At 36.1% G+C, this 21,107-nt stretch overlaps 2 protein-coding genes across 2 annotated transcripts; one reads left to right on the top strand and one right to left on the bottom strand.

The window, feature by feature from the left end:
• Positions 1–74: 74 nt before the first annotated feature.
• Positions 75–11,628, bottom strand: LOC140050430 (RING finger protein 150-like). Its single transcript, XM_072095609.1, has 7 exons — positions 10,830–11,628; positions 8,553–8,806; positions 7,457–7,528; positions 5,216–5,292; positions 4,578–4,674; positions 3,590–3,812; positions 75–3,160 (listed from the first exon to the last, which is right to left on the bottom strand). The coding sequence occupies exons 1-7, from the start codon at positions 11,482–11,484 to the stop codon at positions 3,063–3,065; spliced, it is 1,476 nt and encodes a 491-aa protein (XP_071951710.1). The 5' UTR covers positions 11,485–11,628; the 3' UTR covers positions 75–3,062.
• Positions 11,629–12,101: 473 nt separating this feature from the next.
• On the top strand, positions 12,102–17,325 carry LOC140049451 (spondin-1-like). Its single transcript, XM_072094336.1, has 2 exons — positions 12,102–13,284; positions 15,740–17,325. Exons 1-2 carry the CDS (start codon positions 12,341–12,343, stop codon positions 15,810–15,812), a joined length of 1,017 nt encoding a protein of 338 aa, XP_071950437.1. The 5' UTR covers positions 12,102–12,340; the 3' UTR covers positions 15,813–17,325.
• Positions 17,326–21,107: the final 3,782 nt, after the last annotated feature.

Below are 21,107 nucleotides of genomic sequence, written 5' to 3'. Positions count from 1 at the left end.
AAAAATTCTTTCTTTTGTGCATGCTTTTAAAAAACCAAGTAAGGAGACGAAAACAAATTTACTAAACACCAAAGTTTACTTTGCATTATTTTGTTGTATTTATTCATTGTAATGATAACGGAAGATTGATATTTGAGAGACGACGTTCCATATTTAACTTGTCCATATTTTAGAATCTTATCCCCCACAACAAACTAATTAGTACTAGTGAGGTATGATATGTTTACACTAACTTAACCACGCTCTTTTTAGTTCACATTATAGCAGTTTCTCTGTAAGCTACTTTCAAATTATATTCATATGCAAGCATTACACAAAACTTTACTGTCTAAAATATTTTATATACAGCCTATCTATCATTCCACCACTGACCTTAGACTATGTCAACAAATTAACGCGCGGTCGTATAAAACATATGTTTGTAGACGGCTGGTAACGCTTTAACTCTCCGTCGTGCGCCCACCACACACCGACGAAAAACGCACCTGTTGCGTTTCACGCGGAACGCGCCACTGTCTTCCGTAAAACGCAACAGGCGCATACGGGCAGCGATACGGGCCTGGGAAGAATTGTCGTATATACCACAGCTTAAATAATAATTAAAATATAGTCAATCTAAAAACTATAAACATATTGGCTGTATAAATTAGTAACTAATTACATCTATCTAATGATTACATTTTGCATTCCTTCAATAAACATGGCAAGAGAGGTTTTTGAATTCGGCCTAAAACGATTGTCAATTTTAACTTTTGGAATGGAGTAGGAGGGGTTGGGTGTGGTCGAGTTGGGGAGGTATAAATGGGGAGTCTTGAATTTTGTTTAACAGTTGCGTTAACATATACAATTTAGGGTGTGGGTTTGTGAACAAGAAATGTGAACATATACAGCTTTGTATACATGACTATCAAAAAGTGTGCCCAAATATGGTAGTGATATGCTCAAATATGGTAGTGATATGACATCACATGTTCATATATGGGCACATCACACATATTTTGTAAAATAAATATTGATAGTGTAGACAGAGCTTAAGCTAATTCATTGTATGTGAACTGGGATTGCATTTTTTCAGTATAATTATTGCAACTAAAATTAAACACAATAGGGGAGGTTTGCAACTACAGACCAGATGTTTATTTGTATCATACCCTAGCAAACTGTAAATAGTTAGCAATCATGTCAATATTATTCTACTGCAGTTACTGCAGTACAGTGACTATATTTTGTTTACTCTTAACCTTATAATACAATTATTGTTTTACTGTTTACTCCTCATAAACCTCTATAATTGAAAAAACATAGTTACTGCAGTAACTGCAGTAGGTTAATTTTGATACGATCCCTTAGGAGGTAAGCAAGTAATATGTGTAAAGTAAAGTGATTTTTTTGTATATAATATAGGAGTACATATCCTACTCTAATTCAATAGCAGTTGTAGGGTTAATATTGTCAAAATCACTCATATAGGCCAAACTCATTAATATTGATTAGTTAGCTCATTATTATTCATTAGTTAGGGAAGGTATAAAAATAATTTCGAACTATGATACATAACGTAAATTCTGTCTCTAATGTCAGCAACCTACTCACTCAGTTTTGATCTACAATTTTACATTATTCTACTGATATGATATAATATAGAACCTTTGACCCTTGACCAGTATAATACCATCATGATATGAGCACTAAATGCATTTTAAAGTATAATGGCCATAACAAGCTACAATGCCCTTTTTATTTTAATCATCATCCGGTGTTTGACCTGGCTTGACCTGTGGAAACCTTACACAGCACTTGCCAGCCTGGGTCACTCTACTCACCCCAAGCTGGCAATAACATTAGCTATGTTTTGTTGGATTGTCCTGGGAACTAAATATTTCCCAAATACCATTCTACCACCCTATAACAAGTCCGTACCAGCACTAACTTGCCCCACCCTAACTTAAACATTCCATTCGCACCAAGTACACACACATTTTCCTATAGCAAAGTACCTATAGCAAATTACCTATAGCACCATCAGCTTGTTTTCTTCATTCATTTGGCTTAAAGATAATTTGATTTTTATTAAGTAGTCATAATACAATGTCACTTCCAGTTAATAACATTATAATACAAATATATGTGTATATCATAAATCAATAATAAATCTGTATTATTATACATATTTTAAACCATACATTTGTGTAGTATCTAAAGCGCTGTCTACACTATAAAACTAGTTTGACAAAAAAGTGTGATATGCCCAAATATTGTAGTGATATGATCATCATGTCCATATATGGGCATATCACATTTATGGTCACATAAATTTGGATAGTGTAGACATAGCTTAAGATTACTACTCTTTGATTTGAATGATTTTGAGTGTGAAAAGATTGTAATGTAGTAGAAACACTCCTGTGAAACATTTTTAAAAATTAAGAGGACGAGTTATTTTAACACAGCCAACCCAACAGGGCACATCTCTATTAAGGGATAATTACCTATGAAACAAACAAGGTAACACTACAAGTGGAGCACACTTTGATAGGAGTTCTATGGTAAGATTCTTTATTTCATTTACTCAATAGAGCTATTAGTGTTAAATTATGTCAGTCAATTAACTTTAAATCTACACTATATATAGAAGAATGTTTCTTTGTAAAACAAGAATAGGCAGAGATGGGGTGGTGAGAGGTGGGGAGCTGTAGAAGGGAGAAAGCATGATACAGCCCTCATGTGTTTTACATGTGCCACCTGTATCATAGACCCTAACCTAACTATTAACTTGCAGTAACCTTCCATGATATGGGCAACACATGTGATACACATGAGATGCTGTTTTATTCAATTTGCCTATGATACTGTCATAGTGGAGATACAGCTTATTGAGAATCAAGTGACGAGACTGTGGCTAAACAATGCTCCATCTTTCCAAAACTTCATTACAATTACTATAGTATGTCATATTATATATAGCGTCTGATATATGTTATAGTAAAAATGTTTGGTGGTAAGTGAATTATTGACGTTGACCGGCAAAATAATACTGCCCTCATCTGCTACAAATGACGGTGTCATACTAATGATGACCCAGGTGGCAAAACAACACCGCCCTCAACCATCGGTTCAACGTCATGATGCATTTCAGCAACTGCCATTACCTCTTGAAAACCTGTTTAAAAATATATGCTAATTTAAAATGATTATGTCACAATTTAAATATGTCCATTCAAAATAATAATATAAAATATTGTGTTTGATGAAATAATTAATTATTTTTTTTATTTTTATTATCAGGCAGACTCAATATGCTTAGCAGGATTCTGTGCTTAATTCATCCATAAGAGGAAATTTGGATTAGGCCCTAAACGGACCCATGACTATAAACCAGCTCATGTGCACTTTAAAGAACCTAGTACATCTTTTGAGACAAGTAGGGGGGTTACCCCAGTGTACTAGTACACACACAGTCACTGATCATAACTGGGCCCTCTGGGAGACTAGTGTTTGACTGAAGAGGGTTACCCAGTACGAATAAATAAATAAAAAAAAATACAGGGCAGGCCCCCCTTCCTGCCTACCAGTAAACCATGTCAATTACCTTGTTCATCTTGTGACCTATCTTGACTGCTACTATTGGTTGAGCTGTCTCCTTGACCCATCAGATGTGAGCAGCTAGATGAACTAAGACGTCTACTATATATAGGGTTAAACTGAATACTCTCTAAATGAACAACTAAAATACCACTACTGTCAGACATGGGCATGACGGCCTGCTCAGCAATCTCTATTGCAAATGTATCTTCACTCGGCCTAGAAGCGGGCTGAAAACAAAAGGAAAACCAAAAGTGTTTTATTTCTGTTGTTAGATTGGATTGAGTATAGATATCTCTCAGATGACACTCTTGGGGCAATCTTTAACTCGAAGAATACAGTATCTTTCCTTTGCATGGCAGACATAGGACCTACAGCTTAACATCCAATTTGAAAGACAGTAGGTTCATACCACTTTTGATCAGGGAATTCACTCTTCCCTGCTTTGATAATTTTAATAAAAGAAACATTCATGGTTAAGTGAACAGCATTAGTCAAATGGCCGAGCGGTTAAGGCAGGGGCGCCATTTACCGTACCTAAAGAGCCAACAACATCGGCAAGGGTTCGAGGCCGACTCGCTCCAAGTTCTGGTGGTGGAACAAGTCTTCTCGGATAAGGACTATAAACCGTAGGTCCAGTGTACACAGTTATAACCTGTGTGCACTTTAAAGAACCCAGTTCATTATTCGAAAAGAGTAGGGGGTTACCCCGGTGAACTGGTTCACAAAATAGCCCCTGTTTCAGGGGGATTACCACCTATCTGATAGGACAGTGATTAATTCACTATTGGTAATCCTTGGCCACATTGCCTAAAGACATAAAATAAAAATAAAATAAATATTATGACCTTCACAGTTCAGTGCACAATATGACCTTTATGGTTCAGCGCATAGCAGTATGACCTCAGCCAAATTAGCTGACAAAATAATAATGTTGGCATACTACACTATAATTATGCATTTAAACATTTCAAAATGAATAGTACTGTACATACCTGATAACCTAATGCTTTTAAAATATTGAGTTTACACATTGGACAAGTCCGGTGTTCTATAAGCCATTGATCAACACAATGTTTATGGAAATAATGTCTAGACAAAATTGAAAAAAAAAGAGGTAATTTAATACTTAGACTAAGTGATTAAAAGATTCAGTAAGTATTAAGTAATAACAAACATAACTTCATCATCACACCATATTGGTGGATAACAAGCTTCATTTTGTCAACCGCTTTTAAGGTTTGCTTTGGTTACCTTGAGACATTGGAAGGAAAATTCTTGATACTTTATGGTCAAACAAAAGAATTGTCACCGATTTAATAAGAGGGTGCTATACAGCACATAATTCTTATTTTTTAATAATTGTATATTGCAAAGGGTTGTCAAAGAGCATATCATCAGTTTGTTTATTAATCCAAAGAATGCAAAAAGAAATGAGTACATTTGTTAGTACTTAGTACTTAGTTTGTACTCATTTTTTTAGTCTTTGCCTACATTTGGTTTCTTGTTAACGCTTGATTAATACAGATGCGACACACAACGACGTAATGCAATGTGATTTGACCAATCACAAGTGATGGAGTATTTTAACTCCTTGAAAATTAGTAATGAACACAATCATAATGTCACTTACTTGCATGGTAAAATCCTTAGATTGTCATTTGTCCTGTAACTCTCAAGGCAAACTGGACAATTCTCATAATCAAAGTCCTGAAGAATAACAAATTTAATCTTCATACTTTAATGCACAGTTGTCTTTATAATAATCTTTTATCGGCTTTCTTTATTTCTCAAATATAAAAAATCATAACTTAAAGCCCCCTTCCCTACGTTTTTTAGATCTAATTTAAGATCACAAACTATATTTAATGTAAAAATAATACTATATGGTCCTATTGCGATAACTTTTTTCGTCTTTAAACGGTAAAAAATGTGAAAAATAAGTCGATTCTAATAATTATAGCGGCCCGCTATAAATCCCAAAATGCATTGCGCGCGGATTGATATTTTTGTTTTTCACCTGTAATTCGCCCACTTTTCGATCGATCGTGAGGCCAAAACAAATGGAAGACTCCTAACTTTTCAGCGAAAATACCGGGTTTTCCCCAATTTGTATCAATGGAGTCTGGCAAAAATAGAAAGACAATTAATGCAGCAACTATACAACGTCAGGCAAGGTATATAGCTAGCGTACGATGTTCGTACGTTACCGATGTTTACCAGCTAGGCCTACAAAACTAAGCCTAGCTAGGCTAGGCCTAAGATCGTCCACGAGAGGTTGATCGCCGCGAGCTACTTAGGTAGTGCATTGTTTCTCACTTTTTATCATAATTTACCATAAAACGTACATTTAAGACAAGGAATGACATGGTTTAATGTTTTTAAAGTGATATATATGTATTATTTTCCAAAAAACGTCCAAAATTGCAGGGAAGGGGTCTTTAAGACAAAAAACAAGCTGTCGCCTATCGAGTTCTGGCCTTTAAAATAAATAAGACTTAAACTAGAAAGTATATCATTTCTGATATAACATACAAGCTTGGTTCCCACAATGCAAGGACATAAACACAACGCATGAGTTTTGACCAATCAAAAGCACTGGATTATAATCAAACTGTCGCTTGTCTTTGGTCAACTTTTACTTTGTGTGTACGTCCTCTAGTGCTAGTGGAAACCAAGCCTTAGAGGCTTAGGCCTATCTCGTAATAGAAGGATTGCAAAGAAAAAACAGAAATGCATTGAAAAAATGGAATGCAGAGAAACATGTTGAGAAAAATGGAAGGTAGATTGGTTTTATTTTAAAGATACTTTAGGCTATTACAAAATCAGTACAAGGAATACCTAAACAATCCAAGATGAAGATTTAAATTCTCCATGCTTTATCTAATCTATAATTAGAAGGAAGGCACCCTTCATTAAAAAAGGCAGTAATAAAATTGAGCTAGACAACAAATATTCAGTTTAGGAAGCACATAAGGACATCAAGGTCAAAAGTTGGCCATACACAATAGGCAATGTTGAACACACCGCCTTGCAAATTGTTATTCATAACAATATGCACGGTAGTCTAATTAAAAAATATTCCAATTTAAAATTAATGTTTTTGGATTAAATTTTTAATAAAAATACAATCTATATAATTACACAGCCCGGTTTTTTATTTAATAAGCACAAAAGCAGCATATGTATTCAATAACAAAGGACTGTACAACTAATCTATGTACAGTATGACATGTCTAAAAACACACATAATAGTAATACACTACAATTGCCTATTATATTACTTGCAATACAGTGTTAAACATTTTGTTATTTCATACACATCCAACAGCAAGCACAAACTCGCCAATTACAGGATGGATAAACTATTTCAGAATATATCGTGCTTATAAACTAGGTCTCATTTGAGGATTAGTTAGAGAGTGGAGTTGAAACAGTGAGTTAAAACCCTGGCACTAGGTCAGGATTGAACCCCGGACCTTGGGATTGGAAGGCAAGCACGTTAACCACCAAGATACAGCTCCACTACAATTTTTCCTTTTTTATGCACTAGCAAACCTTTGCTAGTTAGTTATATTTAAAAAACAAGCAAAATGAGTAACTAACCTACTTCCATCAAGAAAGCAAATTGGTATTATTAAAAACTTGAGTTTAAACAGATTTAGCAGATCACGCTTCAAGCATTGTACAGTATGTAGGGACTACCTTTGCTAAACTAAAAACTAACTATAGTTCAAAAGCAAACATTAGTTTTGAAATGTTTAACGAGTAAATGTTACTCTATGGTAAATGTTATGCTACTTTATAGCACATTCCTAATTTTCTAGGGTGAATTAGTCCTATAAATAGAAAAAAAAAACAAAAACAAACTTACCAGGTCACATTCTTTGACAGACTTTGACGGCAACTTCGCAATCGCTTTCCTTGCTGCCCTTCCAAGACGTTTCTGTTTAAAAAACCAAAACACAGAATAAATCAATTCACAAGTCCGACACATTTTATCTGCTTTTGATAGTGGTTTCTAATGTTTAGAAACTCATCATCTGTAACAACACTTTCTTTTGATTTTCTGGTGAATGATGACTATAGTACAGTATCTAACAGCAGACACACAGCTTGTAAATATATTCTGTTTTAAACAATCTCAAAGTAAGCTCACAAAAGGAAGTGGATTGGAATAGAATTGGAACATCCTATAATCAATAGACAATATTTCCTTTCAACAGTGTAACATTGAATCAACTGATTGTCTAAAACACTAAACCTTGACTTGGATTGGAACATACTATTATCAGGGTAGTGATAAATATTTCAATAATATGATCTAATCATAAAAATCTTTTCAATATAAATTTAATATACCCTTATTTGTAACATTTTTACTGGCATAATAATGGAATGGTTATTACAGAAGATAAAGCCAGTCTAACTCTGCTGCCCTCTATAGATTATTCAAGGGCATTCAGCAGATTGACAATGGAATCAAAAGAGCTCTGTCTACACTATTAAACTTTATGTAACAAAAAAGTGTGATGTACCCATATATGGTAGTGATATGCTTAAATATTGTAGTGATACTGTATGACATCATCATTGTCCATATAGGGGCACATCACATTTTTGTCACACTTTGATAGTGTAGACAGAGCTTAACATTGGTGTTTTCAAAAATTTGAAGAAGTAGTTAATAGATTGTGGTGTATTGAGATGGTTTCACTTAGATGAACAGCATAGGATGGTTTCCATTGACATTTGTCAAGAAGTTAAATTAAAATCTAATATTTTAGTGTGTATTTGTTGATCTCATGTACTTATTAATTATTACTCGGGTTTAAGATCTAGTAGACTTAAATGTTGTTGAGAGATGCTCTCTTTTTTTGCGAATCGCAATATGCATATAAATGATAGCCCTCCAACAAAAATCTAGTTATGCCTTATCTATATCAATAACATAAATGAAAGTTGCATACCTGTGTCCTGTCTCTAGCTTGTGCAAATCGGAATCTCTGTACATAATAAAACACCAGCCATGCTAAAGATATGACCATCAAAACAATAAAAGAAATAGACACAAATAATACTGAAGACTTTCGTATTGGAGTTGCAACTTTAGAATTCAATGACGGCTGCAAATCAACCCATATCCTCTTATCGTCTCCAGAAATTTTTTTAGAAATATCCTCACCCTCACTTTTCGATAATTGAATTACTGGAATTTGCAAATCTGAAATTAAAGTTGATAATTATGTTTCTAAATAAACCTCATGTCTCTATGATCTGAATTGATCTATCATTATATTATCCCTAAATATTTGGAGGTTTGTACTGTATAGTAAGATGATGTTAATAGACTTGATTATTTACGATGATGTTGATAGACAGGATGATGTTGATAGACAGGATGATGTTGATAGACAGGATGATGTTGATAGACAGGATGATGTTGATAGACAGGATGATGTTGATAGACCTGATGATGTAAGATGTTGATAGACTTGATGATGTAAGATGATGTTGATAGACTTGATGATGTATGATGATGTTGATAGACTTGATGATGTAAGATGATGTTGATAGACTTGATGATGTTAGATGATGTTGATAGACTTGATGATGTAAGATGATGTTGATACTGTAGACTTGATGATGTTAGATGATGTTGATAGACTTGATGATGTAAGATGATGTTGATAGACTTGATGATGTAAGATGATGTTGATAGACTTGATGATTTAAGATGATGTTGATAGACTTGATGATGTATGATGATGTTGATAGACTTGATGATGTAAGATGATGTTGATAGACTTGATGATGTAAGATGATGTTGATAGACTTGATGATGTAAGATGATGTTGATAGACTTGATGATGTAAGATGATGTTGATAGACTTGATGATTTAAGATGATGTTGATAGACTTGATGATGTATGATGATGTTGATAGACTTGATGATGTAAGATGGTGCTGATAGACTTGATGATGTAAGATGATGTTGATAGACTTGATGATGTAAGATGATGTTGATAGATTTGATGATGTAAGATGATGTTGATAGACTTGATGATGTTGATAGACTTGATGATGTAAGATGATGTTGAGAGACTTGATGATGTAAGATGATGTTGATAGACTTGATGATGTAAGATGATGTTGATAGACTTGATGATGTAAGATGATGTTGATAGACTTGATGATGTAAGATGATGTTGATAGACTTGATGATGTAAGATGATGTTGATAGACTTGATGATGTATGATGATGTTGATAGACTTGATGATGTAAGATGATGTTGATAGACTTGATGATGTAAGATGATGTTGATAGACTTGATGATGTAAGATGATGTTGATAGACTTGATGATGTAAGATGATGTTGATAGACTTGATGATGTAAGATGATGTTGATAGACCTGATGATGTAAGATGATGTTGATAGACTTGATGATGTAAGATGATGTTGATAGACTTGATGATGTAAGATGATGTTGATAGACTTGATGATGTAAGATGATGTTGATAGACTTGATGATGTAAGATGATGTTGATAGACTTGATGATGTAAGATGATGTTGATAGACTTGATGATGTAAGATGATGTTGATAGACTTGATGATGTAAGATGATGTTGATAGACTTGATGATGTAAGATGATGTTGATAGACTTGATGATGTAAGATGATGTTGATAGACTTGATGATGTAAGATGATGTTGATAGACTTGATGATGTAAGATGATGTTGATAGACTTGATGATGTAAGATGATGTTGATAGACTTGATGATGTAAGATGATGTTGATAGACTTGATGATGTAAGATGATGTTGATAGACTTGATGATGTAAGATGATGTTGATAGACTTGATGATGTAAGATGATGTTGATAGACTTGATGATGTAAGATGATGTTGATAGACTTGATGATGTAAGATGATGTTGATAGACTTGATGATGTAAGATGATGTTGATAGACTTGATGATGTAAGATGATGTTGATAGACTTGATGATGTAAGATGATGTTGATAGACTTGATGATGTAAGATGATGTTGATAGACTTGATGATGTAAGATGATGTTGATAGACTTGATGATGTAAGATGTTGATAGACTTGATGATGTAAGATGATGTTGATAGACTTGATGATGTAAGATGATGTTGATAGACTTGATGATGTAAGATGACAATTGATTAGTGAATGATGAATGGTTTAAAAAGTGTCATGAACAAAAAAAGTTAAAACTTACTGATGCTTTGAGTTTGACGATTGTTGTGGAAGCTTTGAGAACCGTATACTAACAAAGCGGATGCGTTCAGCGCTTGCGCTACCGCACTTTTTATTTCAAAGTTTTTGATGTTGTTACTATTCTGGGAGTTAGGACATTTTTCGTCCGTAACTAAAGCAATCCACTGTTCATTATTTGGTGGTAATTTTAACTTTCCATTTTTGTAATAATCTTCATTTTTACAACCTTTTTTTTCACTCGGTTGTATAAGAATACCAAACACATGCTTTGGAAGATTTGGTGGTATAAGATATTTAGCAGATTGAATAATATGAGTTTTGTTCACTTTTTGAACTTCCTCAATATATGTTACATTAACATTTTTCTCATTATTCCGATTACTTGCGTACGAGTCATATGTACATGAGACTGACGGAAAAGCAAATCCAAGTAAAATTAGTAAAATTAAAGCCCAACTCAATCCTGATCTTCTCATTTGCTCAGTTAATAAAAGTGGTATTTTACCACTGACAATGCCCACACGACTAGGCCTACTACTACTAGGCCTAGACCTTGTTGTTGATGGTCGTTTCGGCTGCGGCGGCCAAAGAACACAGAGAAGTATCATCACAACATTCTGAACGCTTCTTACCATCTTGGAACGAATACAAATCATTACAGTACCTATATCGTTATATTTTTAACACCCTGATAGTTTCTTAAACTTGTAAATTCGAAGCTATATAATATTAAATACATATTTGTGGTGTTTTATTTTGTAGGCCTTGTCTTTTTGTTCAGGCTTTCATCTTGCTCGCTTTTGTGCTCGTTCGTTCTCTCGTTATTAAAACCCCTCTGTATATGAAATATACCAAATTGGTAGGTCGAGCACGGTCGAATATTCAACCACAGTACGTCTGTACAAAAGACTACTCAAAGAAAATGATTGTTATCGATTTTGGAAATTCCTATTTATTTCTAATCATTCGATCGACGTCGACGTTCTGCGCAGTAGTCACATACTAGATAGAAGATGGGCGGTAAAGCAATTGCAATAATATTTCTGTTCGTAGTAGTAGCTGGTTTGGGACTTTTTTTCGGAGGAGTGGGTTACGAGAAAATACGTAAGACAAAGTCTAGTGAATACATTACAAATCATTATTACAGTACCTATATCCATGGAGTAAAGATATCGTTATATTTTTAACACCCTGATAGTTTCTTAAACTTGTAAATTCGAAGCTATATAATATTAAATACATATTTGTGGTGTTTTATTTTGTAGGCCTTGTCTTTTTGTTCAGGCTTTCATCTTGCTCGCTTGTGCTCGTTCGTTCTCTCGTTATTAAAACCCCTCTGTATATGAAATATACCAAATTGGTAGGTCGAGCACGGTCGAATATTCAACCACAGTACGTCTGTACAAAAGACTACTCAAAGAAAATGATTGTTATCGATTTTGGAAATTCCTATTTATTTCTAATCATTCGATCGACGTCGACGTTCTGCAGTAGTCACATACTAGATTGAAGATGGGCGGTAAAGCAATTGCAATAATATTCCTGTTCGTAGTAGTAGCTGGTTTGGGACTTTTTTTCGGAGGAGTGGGTTACGAGAAAATACGTAAGACAAAGTCTGAACACAAAAGTGGATGTACGTACAGTGATTGGGGTCCATGGTCTGCGTGCTACTCGTCAGAATGCGGTAAGACTTCAGGAACTCAATTTAGGGTTAGGAACGTACTCCAGATGGATGTATGTGGACCGCATGTGTGCCCTGAACCTACAACTGAAGAACAATCATGTAATGTACCATGTAGTGGATGTGAGTACAGTGATTGGGGTGTTTGGTCGGAGTGTTACTCACCAGAATGCGGTAAGTCTGGTACTCAATTTAGAGTTCGGGACGTACTTAAAGTATGCGGAACATGCTCAGAACCAACCACTCAAAAACAAGAGTGTAAGGAAGGATGTAGTGAGTGTCAATACAGTAATTGGAGTAACTGGTCTGAATGTACACAGGAATGCGGCGCCAGTGGAATCCAATTTAGAGTTCGAAATGTTCTAGAGGTATGTGGACAATGCTCCAAACCAACTACTGAAGAACAGTCGTGCAATCGTGTTTGTTACAACGGAGGTATACTGACAACAAAAGGTTGTGATTGTCTGAAGACCACATACAGTGGTCAGTGCTGTGATTGCAAAAACATAGATTGTGAACTGAGTAGCTGGACTGCATGGTCATCGTGCGAGAACGCAACGAATCGCGTACGGTCACGTGATGTTGTACGGGAGTCCGAATGCGCAGGTACAAAATGTAAAGGACCTTATACAGAAGAACAAAATTGCGGTATCGCTTTGAAGGGAAAAGTGTTGGTGTCAAAGCCAGGATTCATCGCCTTAAACGTTATTACTGCAGTGGTGTTGACAATTAGCTTCATTTATATGGCACTATTATTTTATACTAGACATAAAAGGTAAAACCATTTATAATTTAAGATTTCACTGTCAATTGGTGCTCACTTTCTTTCTAAATTATCAGCACCAGAGGTCATTAGCATATCATCATCAGAAAACCTTTGAATATAATATAATCGTTCATCATGATTAATCAACCTAATCATTGTAATTCACCGTAATCTTAACCGTTTAAGGTCTATCATACACTATCAAATAATACCCTGAAAATGGTCATAAAAAATTGTTTTAGATTTTGGAAATACGCCGAACGTTTTACAATTTGTTAAAAGCAGCAGCAGGGACAGATCCAGGATTTTGTGAAAGAGAGTCCACACAGTTGAGGCAATTTTGAAAATGTAACACCTCTAGATGGTCGGAAATGGCACTCTCGCGTTAAATAAATGTAATACCTCTAGATGGTCGGAAATGGCACTCTCACGTTAAATGTAACACCTCTAGATGGTCGGAAATGGCACTCTCACGTTAAATGTAACACCTCTAGATGGTCGGAAATGGCACTCTCACGTTAAATAAATGTAACACCTCTAGATGGTCGGAAATGGCACTCTCACGTTAAATAAATGTAACACCTCTAGATGGTCGGAAATGGCACTCTCACGTTAAATGTAACACCTCTAGATGGTCGGAAATGGCACTCTCACGTTAAATGTAACACCTCTAGATGGTCGGAAATGGCACTCTCACGTTAAATAAATGTAACACCTCTAGATGGTCGGAAATGGCACTCTCACGTTAAATGTAACACCTCTAGATGGTCGGAAATGGCACTCTCACGTTAGATAAATGTAATACCTCTAGATGGTCGGAAATGGCACTCTCACGTTAAATGTAACACCTCTAGATGGTCGGAAATGGCACTCTCACGTTAAATAAATGTAACACCTCTAGATGGTCGGAAATGGCACTCTCACGTTAAATAAATGTAACACCTCTAGATGGTCGGAAATGGCACTCTCACATTAAATAAACGTAACACCTCTAGATGGTCGGAAATGGCACTCTCATGTTAAATGTAACACCTCTAGATGGTCGGAAATGGCACTCTCACGTTAAATAAATGTAACACCTCTAGATGGTCGGAAATGGCACTCTCATGTTAAATGTAACACCTCTAGATGGTCGGAAATGGCACTCTCACGTTAAATAAATGTAACACCCCTAGATGGTCGGAAATGGCACTCTCACGTTAAATAAATGTAACACCTCTAGATGGTCGGAAATGGCACTCTCACGTTAAATAAATGTAACACCTCTAGATGGTCGGAAATGGCACTCTCACGTTAGATAAATGTAACACCTCTAGATGGTCGGAAATGGCACTCTCACGTTAAATAAATGTAATAGAAATTGATTTTTTAAATATGAAAACTGAGGTACTAGCCTATTAAAGGGTGACAGTTTCCCTATAGGCCTATTTTGAGTAAAAGCGTCACAACAGGACGTTTCGCGCAAGTCAGCGTTTGAATTGCACGTACATGGCGGAAAAAGGTGCTTGTCCAGGGCCGTCGACAGGACCTGTGGCGAAGCGAACTTTGTTAAATGACGCCCCAGATGGCCGGAAGAAATGGTACTCTCGCACATAAAATTCATGATAAATGGCACCTTTAATTTGCAGGATAAGACACCCTCATATGTAGCATTCTACCAATGAGCAAAACGATCATACTTTTTCCCTCCAATAAACACACGTGACTAATTACAGAACGATATAAAATTTTGTTGCCGATTTCATTCACTCAGTTAGTTTTGATTGCGTTGCGTTCAAAAAGTTCAATGCGAATGTACATCTCGGGGAAGCAAATTTAATGCTTATAGCTCAATATTTAGGCCTATTTACATCAATTTGTTGAAGAAATTAAATACATAGATATAAATAGGTATTGATACAGTTGGGTGGGTGGCCTAGAAAAAAAAATCGGTTGCTACTACAGTACAGTTACCACAGTTAGTGTTCTATATTATTATTAAATCCTCTATAGTTGATGATCTAGGTAAACCACGGCGTTCCATTTTTTAGGTATATACACTAAACAATAGGTAGGCCTAAGCGGTTGTATGGCGGTGTCCTTTGTACGAATCGTTCGTGCCTCGAGTATGGGTACGATACACGCGTCAATATCATGTTACATCCAGGGACCAAAATGCGTTTCAGGTGAAAATAGGCAATTCATTTCGCAACACATTACGGACCGCAACGGCAATGGTGACCTCTAATAAAAAGTAAATTAGCACGGCGCTAAAACAATGTGTTTTAATCAAAAGTGAAATACTTTACTCTTTTTTACGCTTTTTCCCCCCTTTTTTTTCCCTTATGGTAGGACAATTTTTGTTATCCAGATTTATAGGGGGCGTGCGGAGGGTACGCCCCCCCCCCTGGATCCGCCACTAAGCAGCTGATATAAACTACTTTAAAAATATTTATAATGTTATAAAAACTTTGTTTTTTTTCAGAAATGTTGGTGGTGCTGCTACGTATGTCAACTATAGCAGTATTGAGGACGAAAAGTCTGCTATTAAAGGATAGCGACCTTCAAAAATCACTCTGCGCATGTTCGTTGGCATTAAGCACTATCATCACTATCATACACTATCAAACGTTATGTGACAAAAAAAATGTGTTGTGCCCATATATGGACATCATGATGTCATATCACTACCATAAAATAAATAAATAAATAAATAGTTTGATAGTGTAGAGAGACCTTTATGGGCATGTTTTTAAGAACGTGTGACGTGCGTACGATGGAGAAGGATTGATAACACTATAATTATGTAAAAGTTAAACACTTAAAAAATAAATAAATCGTGAGAAACAAATATTTATTGTATAAAATTGACAATGAACTGAGCTGTGAAACGAAATGACTCGAGGCTGAATCAGCTTAGAGAAAGCATTTAATGAGGCAATATTGAGAATATAAACGCTACAACTTTAAATATTGTATTTTACAAAATCTATTAATTAGTACTGTATAACTTGAGAGTACGTTGTTAGGTCGGTATACTTAACTTGAGAGTACGTTGTTAGGTCGGTATACTTAACTTGAGAGTACGTTGTTAGGTCGGTATACTTAACTTGAGAGTACGTTGTTAGGTCGGTATACTTAACTTGAGAGTACGTTGTTAGGTCGGTATACTTAACTTCAATTTACTTAAATTATTATTATATTAGTATTATATTTATTGTTATAAAAAATTGAAAATTTGACTTTAGATTAAGGTATGTTTTGATGTGCTTAAGATGCCTATAGCACTGCAGCAATATATTTTACAAATGCTTGATTCCAACTAGAGACGCAACACACTAAGTACGTAACAAAGAAAGTGATTTGACCAATCACAAGCGATGGATTATTCAAACTTTCTCTTGTCATTGGTCAACTTGCTTGCGTTGCGTCTGCGTTGTTGCGTTGTCTGGTCTGGTTTTGTATATAGTCTACGGTACTGTACTTTAGCCTTTCAGAGACCTATTTGAAGCCCACAAAGCAAATATATAAATGATAGCAGGGAATTATTGTACATACTTCACGATTGTTATCTTGTACATACTCATGTACTCAACTTAATTCGAACAAAAATAATTATTGACTTTTTTATAAATGTTACTTATTAAAATGTTATACTGTATTTGCCAAAGCTTGTATCATCAAGTACTTCGACTGTAATATTGAAAAAGAGTGCAAAAAAGGGGGTTCTTTTACTATACATCTTGATTTATTGATTTTATAATATAATTGTCTACAAAGCAGAACAGTAATAAAAGTAATTTGTCAAATATTGTTGTATTATTGTTGACGTATAGTATAATTGCATGGATATGAAACAGTTTCATTTCAACTTGCAAGCTATATTATCGTAAAATCGGACTTAAACAGACGAAGAAAAATAAAACACAAATTCCAACAAGACCAGGCACCAAAAAACTTGAGGAAAAAGAGCGCAGAGACGTTAATAAGGTCTCATTCTAGAGTTGAAATTAAAAAGCATCAAAATATTAATACCACCTACTTGAGTGGTGACTGTGTAAACAACGATCTTCATTTAACATTACATGGTAAATATTTGACCAAGTTTTATTATCAGAACTATTACAATCACGGAAGTTCAAATGTAGTTGTGAACCGTATCATTGTGGAAGGACCTGTCTAGACTATGGCAGAAAACAAAAAGAAGTGGAGTTGCAAAGCTATAGTAGCAGTAGTAGTAGCATTATGTTTAGGCATAGGCCTAGGCCTACTTGCAGGATTTTTTATAGGAAAAAAAAGTTACAAATGCTCTCCATTCGCATGTCAATGGGAAGGGTGGAGTCCATGGAGCAACTGTTCACATGAGTGCGGGACACAGGGTATGCAACACAGGTATAGAAAAATACACAAAGAATCAACGTGCGGTGGTGCGACCTGTACAGGACCATCTTATGAAAAAAAAAGGTGTAATCGGATTTGTTATAATGAAGGAACACTCATAGACGGTAAATGTGTCTGCACAACTGAATACACTGGTAATTGTTGTGATTTCAAGGTAAAAGGTTGTTCTCTATCATCTTGGAGTGATTGGTCAGTTTGTTCCAAAACATGTGGAGCTTTAGGAACTCAGTTTAGAATTCGTGACGTCACCAACCGGCAGAACGTGGTGGATCATGCCCTTTTTCTTTATCAGAAAACCAGAAATGTAATCAGTTTTGCTACAATAAAGGAACACTTGGAAACGATCAATGTTATTGCCGAAATGGATACACTGGTGAATGTTGTAACTGTACGGTAAAAAACTGCTTACTATCTTCTTGGAGTGATTGGTCAGTTTGTTCCGAAACATGTGGTCCCCTAGGAACTCAGTTTAGAATTCGTGACGTCAATGAACCGGCAAAATGTGGTGGATCGTGTTCTTTTTCTTTAGCAGATAGCCAACCATGTAATCAGTTTTGCTACAATAACGGAACACTTGCAAACGACCAATGTTATTGCCGAAATGGATACACTGGTGAATGTTGTAACTGTACGGTAAAAAACTGCTTACTATCGTCTTGGAGTGATTGGTCAGTTTGTTCCGAAACATGCGGTCCTCTAGGAACTCAGTTGAGAATTCGTGACGTCTACCAACCAGCGGAATGTGGAGGACTGTGTTCTTCTTCTTTATTAGAAAACCAACCGTGTAATCGGGTCTGTTATAATGGTGGATTATTAAACAACAATGGTTGTAGATGTTCCTCTGGATATAGTGGAAAATGTTGTGATTGTGAAATCACGCATTGTGAAATGACAGATTGGAGTGATTGGTCACCATGTTCTCACGAGTCTGGTCCTTTAGGAACTCGATTTCGAACACGAGATATCCAGCGGTCATCAGAGTGTGGTGGAAGTGAATGCCCAGCTGTCTTTTCCCAACAGGAACAATGCAACCTAATTTGTCACAACAAAGGTACTCTGGTTCCCTCGGAGGATGTTTGCAGATGTCCAGATGGGTTCAGTGGGCAGTGTTGTCGCTGTGCTATGGTTCCTTGGAACCAATGGTCGTCATGTTCACATTTATGTGGTGCGCTAGGAAAACGATTCAGAACACGTGACATTGACAGATCGTATGTTTGTGGTGAAACCATGCTTCCGTCGAAATTATCTGAGGAGCAATCTTGTAATCGTGTTTGTTATAATGAAGGAACACTCATAGACGGTAAATGTGTCTGCACAACTGGATACACTGGTGAATGTTGTAACTGTACGGTAAAAAACTGCTTACTATCGTCTTGGAGTGATTGGTCACCATGTTCTCACGAGTGTGGTCCTTTAGGAACTCGATTTCGAACACGAGATATCCAACAGCCACCAGAGTGTGGTGGAAGTGAATGTCCATCTGTCTTTTCACAACAGCAATCGTGTAACCGCATTTGTTACAACAAAGGTGATCTGGAGGATGTTTGCAAATGTCCAGATAGGTTCGATGGTCAGTGTTGTGAGAAAAAATTACAGAACTGTTCTATGATTCCTTGGAGCCAATGGTCGTCATGTTCACATACATGTGGTGCGCTAGGAAAACGATTCAGAACACGTGACATTGACAGATCGGCTGTTTGTGGTGAAACCATGCTTCCGTCGACATTATCTGAAGAGCAATCTTGTAATCGGATTTGTTATAATGAAGGAACACTCATAGACGGTAAATGTGTCTGCACAACTGAATACACTGGTGATTGTTGTGATTGTAAGGTAAAAAGTTGTTCTCTATCATCTTGGAGTGATTGGTCAGTTTGTTCCAAAACATGTGGAGCTTTAGGAACTCAGTTTAAAGTTCGTGACGTCAACCAACCCGCAGAATGTGGTGGATCATGCTCTTTTCCTTTATCTGAGGAGCAATCGTGTAATCGAGTTTGTTACAATGGCGGGACACCTAATGACATCAAGCAGAGATGTGACTGTAAAGATGGATACAGTGGTGCTTGTTGCGACTGTAAAATACAGAACTGATTGTAGATGTTCCTCTAGATATAGTGGAAAATGTTGTGATTGTGAAATAAAACATTGTGAAATGACAGATTGGAGTGATTGGTCACCATGTTCTCACGAGTGTGGTCCTTTAGGAACTCGATTTCGAACACGAGATATCCAACAGCCACCAGAGTGTGATGGAAGTGAATGTCCATCTGTCTATTCTCAGCAGCAATCGTGTAACCGCGTTTGTTACAACAAAGGTACTCTGGCTCGGTCAGAGGACGTTTGCAGATGTCCAGATGGGTTCAGTGGTCCACAGTGTTGTGGTGTGAAATTACAGGACTGTGCTATGATTCCTTGGAGTCAATGGTCGTCATGTTCTCATACATGTGTTGCGCTAGGAAAACGATTCAGAACACGTGACATTGACAGATCGTCTCTCTGTGGTGAAACTATGCTTCCTTCGATGTTATCTGGGGAGCAATCTTGTAATCGGGTTTGTTACAATGGCGGGACACTTAATGACATCAAGCAGAGATGTGACTGTAAAGATGGATACAGTGGTTCTTGTTGCGACTGTAAAATACAAGATTGCATTATTAGTGGTTGGAGCAAATGGTCAGCGTGTTCTAAAAATTGTGGACCTTTAGGAAAGCAGTTCCGTACACGTAGTATTATGAAAGATTCAGCTTGTGGTGGTGCTGTCTGTCCTATAGACCTTGTTGAACAGAAAGAATGCAACCAGTACTGTTACAACAACGGAGTCCTCAAACCACATGAGAACGAATGTGACTGTAGAGATGGATATAGTGGAGTGTGCTGTGGGTGCGAAGATGTCGATTGCAGCTTCATGGAATGGAGCGATTGGTCCTCGTGTAAAAATGCAACCCGTCAATTAAGATCACGAGACTTCGCTACATACGCATCGTGTTCCGGAAGAACATGCGAAGGGCCGTTGACAGAAGAGAAATCTTGCCAAGAAACGTTAAAATCACAAAAGTTGGTTCAAAAGGCAGGATTTGGAACTTTGATTTCTTATGCTTTGCTGGTTACCGTCTTGCTTGGGATCACAATCAGGTAAGAACACATGTTCCAGTCTTACCAGGCAAATACAGGATACTCAATCAAACACAAAAATACACTTAAGATGTATTGTCCCACTGAAAAATTAATTCTTAACAAACTTTTGATGAATATGCTATTTTAATGTAACATACAGTATTATGTTTGTTAAAGATGAAAAAACATGAAAAATGATTAATTAAATCAGACTTTGAATATGTTATTTTGTAGTTTTAACATTTTTTCATCTATATGTTTGTTAAAGATAAAAAACTGAATAAAATGATTAATTAAATCAAACTTTGAATATGTTATTATGTAGTTTTAATAAAGTT

This window comes from Antedon mediterranea, chromosome 5, assembly GCF_964355755.1.
Source record: "Antedon mediterranea chromosome 5, ecAntMedi1.1, whole genome shotgun sequence".
NCBI classification, from domain to species: domain Eukaryota; kingdom Metazoa; phylum Echinodermata; class Crinoidea; order Comatulida; family Antedonidae; genus Antedon; species Antedon mediterranea.
Note: the sequence above shows the minus strand (reverse complement) of the source record. Positions and strands in the feature narration are given on the sequence as shown.